The 15,439-nt window shown below is 38.8% G+C and overlaps 1 protein-coding gene across 3 annotated transcripts; it reads left to right on the forward strand.

Annotated features, from left to right (window-relative positions):
• The first annotated feature begins 64 nt into the window (after positions 1-64).
• ALG12 (ALG12 alpha-1,6-mannosyltransferase) lies at positions 65-15,079 on the forward strand. 3 transcript variants are annotated; one of them, XM_071552564.1, is made up of 10 exons: positions 65-151; positions 3,842-4,031; positions 4,177-4,309; positions 4,794-4,967; positions 6,310-6,504; positions 7,920-8,023; positions 8,494-8,717; positions 9,424-9,593; positions 9,793-9,868; positions 13,757-15,079. In XM_071552564.1, exons 2-10 carry the CDS (start codon positions 3,867-3,869, stop codon positions 13,986-13,988), a joined length of 1,473 nt encoding a protein of 490 aa, XP_071408665.1. In that variant the 5' UTR covers positions 65-151; positions 3,842-3,866; the 3' UTR covers positions 13,989-15,079. The 3 variants fall into 3 exon arrangements, with proteins under 3 accessions (XP_071408665.1, XP_071408663.1, XP_071408664.1); XM_071552562.1 differs by lacking the exon at positions 65-151 and adding an exon at positions 2,216-2,404; XM_071552563.1 differs by lacking the exon at positions 65-151 and adding an exon at positions 2,275-2,415.
• Positions 15,080-15,439: the final 360 nt, after the last annotated feature.

Here is a 15,439-nt window from a genome sequence, read left to right on the forward strand (position 1 = left end):
CACCGCCTCGAAGACCTTGTGTTGCCGGGAGTGTGCCATGCCCTCACCTAACATGGCCGGCCGGGGAGTGCGTCACGTGCTCGCGAGGCGGGTCCTGCCGCTCCCGCGCTGCCGGCGCCCTCTGCGGGGCGGCCACGTGGGCGCGCGCGCGGTGAGTGCGGGCCGGGCCGGGCCGGGCCGAGCCGCGGGCGCTGTCCCGGCTGACGGGAGGGACGGACGGAGGGAGCGGGAGCGGGGTGGCCGCCAGCCAGCGGCCCGTGCTATCGACCCGACCCGACCCGGCCCGGCTGCCGCCGGCACTGAGGGCGTTCCCGCCAGCCCCGCCGGGCGCTGCCAGGCGGCCGCCCCGGCTCTCCGCCTCCCGGGCGCGGGAGCTGCGGCGCGGCGGGAGAGAGCGGGGCTGGGCAGCGCAGAACAGCCGCCTCCCGGGGTGTGCGCGGTGCCTGCCCCTGCCCTGCCGCGGGCAGTCTGCACAGCCTGGGGGCGGCGCGGCCGCCGCACAGACGGCGGGCGGTGTTTGTTGCCGGCGGGAGCCCTTGACGGGCCGGGACTCCCATGGGGGCTCTGGGGTGTCCCCTGCGGGGCCGGAGCGCCCCGGTGGCTGTGGGGATGCGGGGAGAGCGTTCAGGTTGGGTTTGGGTATTTTCTGTCCCGGTCCGAAGATGAGTGGCGTTTTCTCCACAGCTCCTTCGCACCTTCGTGTCTGGTGCCGTCTCGCACTTCGTTCCCTCTATCAACTTTCTCTTAGTTTTATTATTTTTTCTTTTTTTAGCCCGTTCCTAAACTCATGAATAAGTGTATATAAGAATTGTAACTGTACATTTTATTCTAAGAAAAGATGAAAAGGCAATCCTAGCAACTGCAAGGTTTAAATCTGACCTCGTTGAGAATTTAACTTAAGAGCAAAGTTGTAAGAGCTATTATTGCATAGGAAAAAAAAAAAACTATGAAAAGATAATACAACATAGGGTTTGACATAGCCAGATCAAGCCAAAAAGGGAGGACCTTCTGGTGAGATGTGCTTTGGGGTTCTGCTTTAGATGGCTCCGTGTGAGGGAGTGAATCTCTGCAGGCAGAGTTAACATGCGGTTCGGCTGCCATATTTATAGTGAGGAGTGTCTGAAAAACTTAAGTGAGCTAAATATGGTAAGTTTTCTATGAGAAGAGTAGAAAGTCCATTTGAACTTGCAACTCTTCTACTGAAAAAGTATAGAACAGCAATGAACCATGGTTGATGAAAGTACTTCAGCCTTTTTGGGTAAAATCGCGATTTTTTTCATCCCCTTTTAATCCCATGAAGAGATGCAATTTTTTTGTTGAAAGTCACTGCTCTTCTATGATACAGTCTTGATATAGGCACGTGGGGGAAGTCAGTGTGGGTACGTTTTAGAGGCCTGAGGAAGATTCTTCTGAAGTTGTCAGAATGTTAACAATGGACAAAACTATATGTATCTGCTAGTGATTATTCCTCATTATTAAAGTATTTTTATTAAGTGAAAATCTGTTTCTGTGGTTTTGGCATTTAAAAAAATAAAAACTAATTGCAAGTACTTTGCCTTTATGTAGAAAATTTATTTTAATCATCACATTCAGAGTCTACCTGTCTTAATAAATTCCATTTGAATTTGTGGGTTGTTGGCATCAATTTTTGACAGAGCAAGTTATCTTGAGTCTTGATAAGACCACTGAATTTATTAGGCTGTGTCTCAGAAACCTGGATGTTGCCTTCATGCTTTGTTTTTTTTATCATCTAGCATGTTTTCCTTCAGGGAATCTCAGTATTTAAAATGCGTATAATTATCTTCAAGATATATGAGTGTGCTGGCATGCTTACTTTCTTCAGGCATACAAAACAATTAGAGTCAATGAGATAAAAAGAAGCTTTGTGATGAAATCTGTGGGATATGTAGCTTCACTTTAATTCTGATTTAGGAAGTTGGGGACTGATTAGTCAGCTGAAGATACCAGGAGCAGGCTGTATTGTAGAGTGGTCAGAGCATAATGAATGCAGTATTTATAGATGAAGGTAACACCTCTGATGCAGTTAGGAGGGAAAAAAATAGAGCTTCTTGGTACTTGGATTCTTTTACAAAGATTAATTGGGTCCTGAACTATCTGAAATGTTAAAAAGCTGTGAGTTAGCAGTCCTGAATACCTGCCTTGTTGGCGAATATCTACAGACTGCTTCTGCTGACACGTAAACTACTCAAATGCTGGTGTTGCTACGTGCTGTCATGGATTGACCCTCCAATGTCCATTTCTCTCCTTGTGAAGTTTGGCCAGAAACATTAGATGCCTCTGCATTTCATTGAAGAATTGAGCAAGATTGCCTTCTAGAGACAAGAGTGTGTGCAAGATCCGGTGTCCTGTGCAAAGGCTCAGTGCCTGCCAGACACTTCTTGAGGTGCTTCTGATGTTAGTCCCATACCTCTTTTACTACTGCTGTGGAAAAAGGATTCTGTTGTAGCATAACCAATTTTTATCCGTTCTAGTAAGGAAGTATACTAGGCAGAGGTTAAAAAGACTTATTCCCAGTTCCTGGGATGGTGTGTTTGTTTAGGCTCTTAACAATGCAAAACAAGGACCTACTACAGAACTGTCTGTCTTTGAGCCGAGGCTTAGAGCTTCAGTTACAGTCTGTAGCAGAGACAATCACGAGAAAAAGATGCACAGAGTGAGATATATAAAATAATATGCGGATACATGCAATTTACAGGAAGTACGGAAATGTCAGGATTTATTTTTGTTAGTTGTAAATATAAGGAACATGAGCACACTTGTATTTATTTTTGCTAATGAGCAGCACACACATGAGTTCAGGAAGAGGTAGCTCTAGGAGGCAGTTGCTCAGTAGATCCCAGCAAATCTACCAACTATCGTAACGTCTGTTTGATGGACATATGTAGACCAAAACGCCAGAGAAAATACTTCTAACCAAAACCCCAGTTATGTCTTAGAAATGCTATTTTTGAAGTTTTGTTTGAAAGAAAAAATTTTTCTTGAAGAACAGAGCAAGAGTAACAGTAACCAAAATCTCTTGTGTTTCATTAAATTGTAAACATACAAAACGTGGGAAGATTAAATTAAAAGAACATGTGGCATTGCCTGGACACATGATTTTACCATAACGATAAAGTACAATATAAATACTACCAAAAGAATGGCTCAGCAGTGTTGTGAAATGAAGCACTGGGAGAGATCGCCTTCATTTCTGGGTAGAAATATGGAGGATGCAGTTCAGGCTGTCTCATGCCATAGTGACACATGGTGTGGGTGCCAGAGGGGATTTGTCCTTCGCTTGCTGAGTCCAGACCATACTGCTGGCAAACTCAGGAGATCAAAGGTGTCTGCTCTGAGCAATACCTCATCCTCGTGGTTCCCCTCCTACTGATTTTGGAGTCCTGGACAAATGAGAGAGGATGTTCTTAAGATCATGTGTAATTCCAGTGCATGGATAAAGCGAGAGTAAGTTACAAGGCTGTCTCTGCTACAAAGTGCAAACATAATTGAGGCGATACAGCAGTGGGGCAGTATGGAATGGAGAGAGAAATACTTTCTTAGGTAGGGTCTATGTTGTCTTGAGTTTTTTTAAGTGAAAAGTAAACCCATTACATTTACAGAAGGTGGCATAAATCCTGAAATGCTTCCTGTGTGTGTTTTTTACTACTTAATTTACTGAATGTATTAAAAAATTTAATGTATTATTTGATTTTAGTCTTTGTTTAAACTTTTTCACTAATGTAGTATATTCTCCTTGCATTACCAATCTCTTTCTATGGGTTTACACTTAATGCCGTATTATTAATGTAATTTCTTCACATTTTCTTTCAAATAATAATAGAATATTTGGAAGTTTCAAACCCAAGATGGCTCAGAAGAGGAGCTCAAGTGGGCGATCATTCCCATTGCTGCTGCTGCTTATTGTTGTGGCCTTTGTTCATTTAACTGTCTGTCCTTTTACAAAAGTGGAGGAAAGCTTTAACCTGCAAGCTATCCATGATGTGGTATATCACCAGCTGAATTTGGATAAGGTAAATTGAAAAGTATGTCTTCATTTTTGCACATTGTTTAAGATTGCAATTCCCTGCACTATGAGTAGGGTAAATCCAGTGTGAATATGGTTTATTTTCCTTTGTTTCTGATTTGCTTATCTTATGTAGATTTTCCTTTTTGCAGTATGACCATCATGAATTTCCTGGAGTTGTCCCAAGAACGTTCCTTGGACCAATTTTTATTGCTGCTCTTTCCAGCCCAGCTATATATGTACTTTCTGTGCTGAGAATGTCCAAGTTTTACTCCCAGCTAATAGGTATGAGAGCCTTAGATTCTCAAAATAGAGATGTTTTTACTGCTGCACTAATGGGTGATGTTGTTATATTCAATGTTTGGATCAATGATTAAAATGTGATGTTGTTTTCCTCAATGAGGGATATTGTAGACTGTACGTACTTGGGGCCAGCATGGCCATTCCACTGACTCTTGGGTGAGTAACTTAATGGCACAGGAAAAATCTGGTGTTCTGAAGCATACTCCATGTATGCTTGAGAAAATGCCATTTAACTTGGGCATAGAAGCATTGATCTTTGTGCAGAAGGACCAGACCAGTTAAAGGTGGATTAGAATAAGTAAACTAATGAGTTGGTTTTGATTTTTTTTCTTTGAAGATGATTATATTTTGATATCTTCAGTATTAGTCTTCAGAACTTTTTCCCGTTACATAACATGGCTGTTCATCAGTGATCTGTCTGATACTGCTCTTTAATTCCCAATTCCCATTTTTATTCTTCCAATAGTCCGAGGAAGCCTGGGGCTCAGTGTGATTTACACGTTATGGAAGCTGCAGAAAGAAGTTAGAAAACAGTTTGGAGCAACTACAGCATCAATATTCTGTCTCATCACTGTTACTCAGTTTCATTTGATGTTTTACTGTACACGAACCCTCCCTAATGTGTTTGCACTTCCTTTTGGTAGGTATTTCATGGGAATAATTTTTAAATATAAAACTTTTTCTCAAATGTATCAGTAGTTAAAGCACAGAAAAGGTATGATCTGACCAAATTAATGTATGTGCTTGATTAAATTGTGTGATAGCAAGACTAGGAAACTGAAGTTGAGATTTCCCTTTTTTATTTAAACATGTGCTTACAATGACTGTTGAATCGAGTTTTATTGAATCTGAGTATATGTGGGGTTTGTCAGATGGGTTTGTTTAGCTAGAGGTTTGAGTATACATACCTAAAGCATGTAGCATAGAGCTGTTGAAAAGGCACTAGGTGCACCTGCAGTTCAAGAAAACCTGTGAACTTAGTGTACACAGGAAAGGGCATTCTCAGGAGACTGTGGAACACCCATGCTGCAACATCTCTACCTTCCTCTTCTGGAGTTCTCTACAAATGCAGCAGGTTCTACACTCAAAGGGAAATAAAAAATATCAAAGTCAAAACCCCTTCTCTATAAATACAGTTTTCCCCCAGAGATGCTGAGAAGGAAGATTAATCACATGTGACAGGTGTTAGCTGAGTCACTAAATGCTTCAGTGCAAGTTGTTCAGCTAATAAAATCATGAAGTTGATGAAAGAACTGTATAGATCAGAACTAAGAAACAAAAGCAGATGAATTGTCAGATAAACACTTGTAATAATAAACATGTCAGATAATTTCTGAAGATATTGAAAAAATAGAAGTCGTTTCACGGTTTTGCGTTATTAGTATTTCCCACATTTTCCTTAAGATTGTGACCACTTTATTATGTAGTGATTTAAGCTGTGAAAATTTAGAGACCACTTCATCTGTAGAGATAATGGTGTGTCTCCAGCTAATCACTCAAATGAATTTGTAGTTCTTTCTCCCTGAGCAGTAATTTGTAATCTCGTTTCCATATTTGAAATCAGTTGTTGTTATCATGAAAATAGAATATACTTAGCCAGGAGAATAAACTAACTGCTCAGCTGATATCAGGCAATACTAATTATATATTACAGTTTGAAAGGCTTTTAGTACTCCCTTAAGGTTTGTTTCTCTTTCCCCCCCCTTCAAAAGCTATTAAATATACAGTCTAGAAAGAGTTCCCATGTGTTTCTTCTGTGGTTATACTTTTCCTAATTACTTAAACATCAACAGTATAAAGCTGTACATTATTCCATATTACTTTCTTCTAACAGGAAGAATTTGTGGACTAGAAATGGTAGGGAGACCAAGAGAGAATTGGTGGGAAGTTAGAGGAACTGGAAGATTGAGAATATTGTTGTCCTTTAGAAAAGGAATAATTCAGCATGTTGGGCAATGTGTTGTTTTTTTTTTTATTTGCAGTGCTCCTGGCATTGACATTTTGGATACAGCAAAAGCAAAGGCCATTCATTTGGTTTTCAGCATTGGCAATTATAGTCTTCAGATCAGAGCTCTGCATATTTTTAGGCCTCATGCTTCTGGTGACACTATTAACAAAAAGAATCTCCATTTTCAAGGTGCTTTCTCATGCCATTCCTGCTGGAGTTTTTTGGTTGGGTAAGTATTTACTTGGAAAAAAGCAAATGGCATTACATTGAAGGGAAGTCTGGAGTTTTGACTGATTTCTGTGGTAAATGACCTGCAAGGGTTTTTATTTTGTTGGTTTTGGTTTTTTTGTTTGGGTTTTTTTGTTGTTGTTTTTTGGTTTTTTTATATATATTTTGGTGGTGGTAGTTTTTTGGTTGGTTTGGTGTTTGTTTTTGAGGGTATGGTTGGCTGGTTGTTTTTCTTGCTTGGTTTGGGTTTTTGTATTTTTGTTTGATTCCGTTTGCTAATAATATGACAAGACTTTTTATTTCTTTGAAAATTGCCATGTGAGGAAAAAGGTGTGCACAGAGCAGAGATAGATGCTGTGGCTTCTGCTGCTGGATGCTTACAGTATAATGTCCCGATCTTAAAAAGGCTTAGATGTGCAAGTTGACTTGTGCAAGTACCTTCTGCATGTTATTAGTTGTAGTATCTATTGCCATGGTGATAAACTGAATACCAGGATAAAATGCAATAGTGTGACAGACAGAGGGTTGTGGAGAGAGTTACAGTTCAACTCCATTCCTTTATTATATTAATTATAAGAGGTTAAGTGTTCTCCATGCTAGAGGGGTTGAAAAATCACTTTGTCTCTGTCCATCCATGGAAGACCCATACATATGTACATAAATACTCCAAGCTTCTCTGCCAGCCTATCTAATTAAAAATGCTGTTGTCAGATATGTGCTGATGACCTCTGCCAGTGTGCTGTCCTATCCACAGCGTGGACAATAGAAACACTAAATGACCTGACTGTGCCATGTGCGTTTGGAGGCACCTCACAACAGTAAGAGTTTGGAGGTCCAATGGGAATTAACCGCTGGCACTCCCATTTCCTATCTGAGCAAAATCCTTAAATAAAGAGCAGAGGTGTGGAGTGGAGGAGATGGGGGTGATGGTTTTGCTGCTCTTTCTTTTCCCATTCCTTCATCTCTTATCTTCTTCCTTCCTCCCACCTAATAAACGGTAGCAAACTTCTAGAGATTGCTTTTTGTAGCCTAACAGCTTTACAATAAAAAAAATATTTAGTACTCTTGAAGGTAACTTGTGCTTCTTATAGTTCGTTAAATGTGATGCTCTAATATTGTTTTAAAACAAATCTCAATTAAAGTACTGCTTTTCACATCTGCTGTTGGAGTAGGGTGAATCCCAATTGCATTAAACCTAATATGCTTCTTTTAAGACTTCTGTTAAGAAGTATCTCTCTTCCCTGCATTTGCACTGCAAGACAGACAGATTCAACCTTCTGTGTGGTTTTGGGTGAGGCTTACAATGCATGTTTCAGTTTATGTTGATCTCATTGGTAAATGTATGACTTGGATGTGTTAGTTTACTTTTCCCTAGTTTTTAAATCATGCAGATTTATGTTTCTTTAATTCTTTTAGGACTAACAGTTGCTGTGGATTCACTATTTTGGAGGCAACTTGTGTGGCCTGAGGGGAAAGTGCTGTGGTACAACACAGTTTTAAACAAAAGTTCCAACTGGGGAGTATCCTTTGAAACGTCCAGGGGAAAATAGCACTATTAGCCAAAGCAAAGACTTGATGTGACTTATTCCTGAGACTCAGGGTGCTAAACTGTACTTTTCATCTGGTATTTCATTATTGAAACTTATGACACAATGTCTGTTTCTTATATCTTTCTGCAATTTCGAACTTCCCTGTACTGACTGTTCTTGCCTCTTTGTGTTCTAGAGGCACAAAGAGGCAAGTCAGGTTTTTTCACCTTGGTTTTTCATGTTGCCTCTCATTAGTGCCATTTGATGTGTCTCTTTTGGGTGATATGAATTATGTTAAGCACCTGCTTTTAATTTTCCAAAGAGAAGGCAGGAAACCAGAGAATGGAAGAATGTGTGTACCAAAAGTGTACTGCTTATTTGGAAAATCTGTATGTACTACTGTAAAGATTAGTTACTTGTTAGCAGTGAAAGCATCCTTAACTCTCCTTTTCACCTTGAAGACCTCTCCCTTTTTGTGGTATTTTTATTCAGCACTGCCTCGTGCTTTGGGATGCAGCATTATGTTTGTACCTTTAGGTGTAACGGAAAAGAGAACTCGGATTTTACTTTTGCCAGCGTTGGGCTTTATTTTCTTGTATTCATTTCTTCCCCACAAAGAGCTGCGTTTTATCATATATACTTTCCCTGTCTTCAACATAGTGGCTGCTAAAATGTGCTCACGAATGTAAGTTCAAAGTTCTGTTTGCTTGTTGTTTTTTTTTTCTGAAAATGCAAAAGAAAAGAAAATCTATTATTACTATTTTTGTGCACTTTTTTCCATTTTGAACTCTGACTCAGCTTGGGTTGTTCATATGCTGTAGAAAGGAAGTTGAGATCTTTCTCATTGTACCCAGCCACAGAGAGAAGTGGAAACATTTGGCAAGTCTGGAACAGAGTTGGGAACAGAGCCCTGATTTTACTATTATGTTGTTACAGTTCAGTTTATTTTATCCACCAGAAAAAAAAGACTTATTTCAGTGTACTCCTGTGCTGTTAACATAATTTACTTCAGGAGATAGTTTAATATGCAGGTGAGGCTTGTAAAACATAGTTAAATACTTTTATTTGGGTGTACTGAGTAAACAAATTGAAGTTAAACTCTGAACGTCTTTGAAAGAAAATAGATTCATAGCTAAAGGTTTTAAACACAAAAATACTTAGCTTTATTGGTGAACTTGTAGCTTTATTAATGAGAATATTCTAATTTAAATGTCACTAGAAATTAAATCTTCTAGAAATTGATAATAAATGCATGCCATACGTGATTAATAAAACCTGCATTATCTTTATTATTTACTAGTGGAATTTCCGTAACAGTTATGTCTTGGTAGCCAATGACCAGTATGAAAGAAAATAACACTTTATTCTTGTGGTTTTTTCTTCCTTAACAGTCTGAATAACTACCGGAGATCCTGGCTGTACAAACTTGGATCTTTCTTTGTTATAATGCATCTTCTACTTAATGCTGCTTACTCAGGAACATCTTTATATGTTTCACATTTCAATTATCCTGGAGGAGTGGCAATTCAGAAATTGCACGAGTTGGTACCTTCAACAGCAGGTATGTAAAGCTGTCTTGAGATATGTTCACCTAATTCTAATTTCTGAGGTTTTTTTGCTAGTATATCTTTTCATGTATTGGATACTGCTTCTTCACACTAGTCACATGCATCTTTTTGTTACTATTTTGGTAATTTATTATTAATCAGAGTATTCTTAGGAGAATTTTGAAACTAATTCTGTTTTCTCTATTTATGTAGATGTCTCTATTCATATTGATGTGGCTGCAGCACAAACGGGAGTTTCTCGGTTTCTAGAAATCAATTCCGATTGGAGGTATGCTATGAATGAGGTGTTTTGATCTGAACACAGGAGTCTGCTTTTTCCTTTCTTGTATGTGCACATGGACAACCATTACAAACACAGTTTCTGGTACAGCATATTTCTTAAGAAGTCAAGAACAATGTGAATCTTCTGAGAATTTTGGTGTCTGTAGTGCTACCATTTCAAAACTGTGGAACAGTGGTGTTTTTTGCTTTGGTTGGTTCTGATTTACCTAAATAGCATAGAATCTTTCAGAGGACAAGAGGAAATGGCCTCAAGTTGTGGCAGGGGAGGTTTAGATGACATACTAGGAAAATTTTCTTCATGCAAAGGGTTATCAAGTACTGGAACAGGCTACCCAGGGAGGCAGAGGAGCCACCAACCTTAATGTGAATATGGCACTTGGGAACATGGTGGTGGTGCTAAGCTGGGTTGAACTTGATGATCTTAAAGGTGTTTTCCAACCATAATGATTCAATGATTCCAAAGACATCAGAAACAGTACAAAAAGTTGTTAGCTCACTAAAACACCAATATATTTAATGCAGCTACATTTGATATCCCACTAGATCTTGTAAAAAAGATGAACACACTTTCCTGCTCTTGGCAGAACAGTTCATATAATTGTGAGGGCATCTTCTCATTTTATTTGTCTTTGAATGATGTGTGGCAGTGTGAGGCTCATGTACATAGTAATATTTAAAGTCTATGTGGAAATTCCTTCATATAGATGGTATTGAAGCTGCTGTTATGGACACATTTATTAGCTCTGAGAGCAGGATGTTGAGTGCTTTGTTACTATGACCAGCAGTGACAGATAGTTTTAAAAATCAGAATACTGGAATGGATAGTAGGAGACTTTGTGGGGTGGCATTGTTTGCTTTTCAGGATGCAAACCAAAAAATAGGCACCTTTCTGGTTCTTAGGCCTACCTCTTCAGCTGAAGTTTAGGTTTCGAACTTAAAATGTCATCTTAATGAAAATTATTCACTAGAAAGTGACACAAAACCTCCCTTCATACTGCACAAAATAAAAGCAATACAAGCAAATTTTATGTCAAGAGGTACTCTGAGCACAGAGTTCTTTTTTCCCAGTTAAAGTATTCAGGATCAGATGAACAAACATAATTTAATTATTGGTATGTTTAAATATAAAAGTACTTTGCAAATAAAGAGAGAAAAGGGAAAAGTGTGCATCTGAGAGAATTACAAAAATCATCAATCTTGCTATGCCTTATTTTATTTCCAGGCTCTGTCATGATGATACGCAGTTTAAAGCCTTCACAGTTAGCCATCTACTGTTTATTTCAGCTTCTTTTTTTGTATGTTCAATACAGAGAAAGTCTTAAGCCATGAATCAGGAGACATTAAACTGATTGAGTGTACAAGGCATAGAACATGCATGATAGCTGAAATGTTCCAATCTTTTTTTTTTTTTTGGATATACTACTACGCTATTCTCAATATAATTCCACTCTCTAAATAATGCTTCATTTCACTGGGCTTTTGGAGGTTGTAAGGTTTTGATTATTTTGGGTTTGTGAGGCGTAGTGTAGTGGGATTGGAAGGTGAATGAATAATACTGTGTCACTGATAGATATTTCATAGTATTGCAGCTACAGAGCAGTTTGTCTCTTTCCCTTTTTTCTGTACTCAGCAAAACAAAGCCTCAAGGAAGGGCTGATTGATCATGAAGCTTCACATTAAAAAATCAGGCAAAATCCAAAACTGAGCATCATACACATACCACTTTGTCTGACAGCGCAATACTGCAAAGTTTAGTGGCACCGACTGTCCATTTTTTTATCCAAGGAAGTGACAGCCTTTCAGATGGGTGAAAACTAAACCATCTTCACAGACACTGTATATCAGGCAAAAACAGAATTATGGATGGGGTGCCTGTGAAGGCTGACGATTCATCAGGATAACTGCAATTCATAAGTAGAAGTGTCTTAAAGTTAACAGCTTTCAGTGGCATGCTCAGATTAGATATGTTTGCCTCAAGAAAAATGCAAGTGATCCATTATTTTTCTTCAAAGGGTGATTGAAGGAAGCTCCATGCAGGTTCGTACACATGCAAGGTGTTACAATCTTCCCTTCGATTAGTGCAGTCACTTTGAAACAGGAATAAATCTGCTATGCAAGCTTAAAGTATTTAAAAATAATAAAATTTAGAAATACTTGCAGCCAGATGAAAGCCCTTTATTTGCCAATGAAGAAAATGCAAAATTAGTAGTGGGTAAAGTTATTAGAAAGCATGCCATTTCTTCTGCCAGTTTGGATGCCTGTACTGACCTACAGGGTATTGTGATGTTTTTGGAAATAGCAGGTGAAATCAGCTTGCATTTGTTTAAAAGAAGAAAGCACCTGTTTGGTGTGCAAAGTCTAATTCTGCATTATATGGTGTATTTACTGACACCTGGATTCTTTCAGTTGGGTCTTTTTTGAGCTGCCGAAATTCTAGTTAACAGTGCACACAAACCCTCTAGATTTTATGAAGTTCTTGCTTTAAGTATCTTAAATGTTAATGAATACTATGTCAGGGAGCATTACAAAATTACCCATGGAGATTTGCTTTCAGAGAATTCAGGCAGATGAGAGGCCAGGCCTGCAAAGAAACATGTTGCCAAAGACGTAGGCTGCATTTAATCCTGGGTGCATTTAAGGCTATGTAGGGTTGGGATTGCACGGCTTCCCTATCAGTGTCCATGTTTGCAAGGAAAGACACAGCCTTGAGTAAGATGCTTGTGAAATGCGTAGGAGAATTCAGGTGCCTAAGAATAGGAACACCAAATACTGGTAGAAAACAGTTCACAGAACAAGGCAACAGAAAGGCTGAAGAATGGGGCACTGCTCTTCACTTGGGTTACAGAGCTTAACAGTGGTCTGTGGAGTGTTTTGGGGCAGATACATATTATTTTTATCCTTTGAAGTTGTTGGATTGAGGATTTACCAGGCTGCCATGTCCAGTATAAGTATCCTAACCCTTGGGTTATAAATTGCACCTGAACTCTCTTCAGTGAATGAATATATAACTATTGTGAAGCTGAACACTGTCTTCCTGATACAGCAAAGGAGATGTATCTCAGTTTCTAGATTAGAGAGGTTCATAGAACTTAAGAGACATAATGAACTTCAGTTTTGGGCTTAGCTCCAATGGACAGTACCTGAATCTAGATCTTTCACATCCTTGCCAAAGGGCTAAGTCCCTTGTTTCCTCATCCTTTAAACTCGTTCAATAGCTAGATTGAAAGTAAGTCTTTTAAGAAATAACTTCAGGTGTACATGTTAAATAGTTTTAGAACTCATTAGTTACTTAATATTTTAGTTTTTAACATGTAGTAGATCAGGAAATTGAACTCAGAAATGACAAATGCCAAGTTAATAGTTTGTCAGGCTGTTCTTTTTTTCCAACAAAGTTCAAGGAGGTCTTCTCCATGGTATTTTCTGAGGTTTCTACTTTAATGTATGACTACCAGGGGAAAAGGGGTTCTGATAAAGTACCTCATAATGTATTTTTTTTTTAAATTATTAAAGAAAACCACCAGTGAAAAAAACCCTCCACACTCAACCGAACTGCAATTCTGGTAGAGTAAAACCTAAAAATTAATCCAGTTTCCTATAGTTGTAGGCTTTGGTGTCCTTTTTCCATGGAACTCAAGTAGAGGACTAGTAAGAAATTTTCTAGGAATCCTGATTTATGTCACAATAGCAGCAGAAAGACTTGCAGAGAATGACAGTCCCTAAACTCTTCAAAAATACTATTTCCTCCTTTAGTACTAGTTATTTAATCACGAGATATAACTGAGAATGTTAGAGTTCCTTTTGTGTTTCATCTTGAGTGTCACATGCCCCTGAAATAATGGAGTTAATGTACACAAACCTACTTTATTCTTTACAGGTATGACAAAAGAGAAGATGTTAAACCAGGAGACCAACTGATGTTTTCTTACACACATATCCTGATGGAAACAAACCCTCTTCAAATATCACATTACAAGACAACCCACAGGCCACTGGCAAATATACCTGGCATCAGTAAAATTGGGTTGAACCTGACTGCACTACCTCCATTTACTTTAAACTTGAAACCAAAATTAGTACTGCTGGAAAAACTTCCTCTATCATCTTGACTGTGAATTTTAAGTCTTTTGGTGCGATTTTGCTGATGACTGAACTGTTTGAGACTGCAGCAAATTGTCATTCCAGCACTGCAACTTAGCTTCTGTGGAAAGGCACGGAAAATCTTAGTACTGACTGGTAATTAGCTCCGTCCTGTTTCTTACATAAATACTACAGTGCATTCCTAGTCAGTATATACTCAGTATACTGAATTGTATTGTTAAGATATGTTTGAGAGAGGCTACCTACAAGTTTAGTGGTATTAAGTAACAACTGCCTCCTTGGTTTGGGTAGCTGTTTGCTTCATAGCACAGGCATGTCCTAATTGTCCTCTATAAAATACATAATGGAACAGGTTTGTGCTATGACAATAATTTGATATGTAATCTATGTGTGCAAAGATGTTTTACTTAATGTCTCCGCAGGATTGTAACCCCTTCAGCTGTCAGAGTGCCTGTGTGAAACCTAATGATGTTATCAACATAGGAAAGCCGTATTGTTAGCTTCATCTGAATACCTAATAATGCCCTCTATGCTACCAAACTAATTAAAGTGATTCACTTAAAAAGGAGTTAGACCTCTTGACAAACACTGTTTCATAACAGATTTGAGATTTAAGGATGACTATCTTCCAACTGTTCACGAAAAAGCAACTTTGATTTCACAGGAAAAAGCATTTTTAAAATAAAATTTTCCCCTTGTGCTGTAATGATATTAATTTGCAGTGCAAAAATTTACCTATGAAAATATTCACTTGAATACACTTTAAGATAGGTGCTGTTTTCCTTTATTTGAAATTAAGTAATCCCTTTGGAAGGAGTACTGTAATGTGCCATGTGCATCATTCTGTAAACTAGAATAAAATTGCATGCTCTTTAGTCTCTTCTCTATTAGATGTTTTTGTTAAGGATGTCTTCTTAGGTTGCTAGATGGAACAAGTTAAAGGTAGAGTTCTGTTTAGGTCCAGTTGTAATATGACAGGAGCTCCATTAGTGTGAAATAGCAGAATTGCTGAAATTATCATGGGCAGAAAACTGTTATTGCTGACTGAAAACTTGAGTAAAGGATAATTATGGAATAAAGTGCTTTGGTGGGGTGTTGGTTGGTTGGTTGGTTTTGTGTTTTCTTTTTTTACTCAAGAGTGTTTGATTCAAGAACTACCTTTACCTCTGTGTATGTTTCAACTTTTGGGGACCATGTTTTCTTTTTATCCTCTAGATTATGTATCAGAGGAACTGATCTGGTGGGGTGGAGCCTGCTCCCTGTGGGTGGCTATTGCTGTTGCCCAGGTTTCCAAGGCCTGGGCAGATTGGCAAAGGCAACCTGCAGAACCTGTTGGTCCACTCTCTGGCTGCTCTTGAAATTGAAATCACTCAAGTATTATCTGTTTGACTTGTCTTTGAAAGAAAACTCAGCTTCCTCCAGAACCAGTCTGAACATTAAACAATTCGCATAAGACAGA

This window comes from Pithys albifrons, chromosome 3, assembly GCF_047495875.1.
Source record: "Pithys albifrons albifrons isolate INPA30051 chromosome 3, PitAlb_v1, whole genome shotgun sequence".
Classification (NCBI taxonomy): domain Eukaryota; kingdom Metazoa; phylum Chordata; class Aves; order Passeriformes; family Thamnophilidae; genus Pithys; species Pithys albifrons.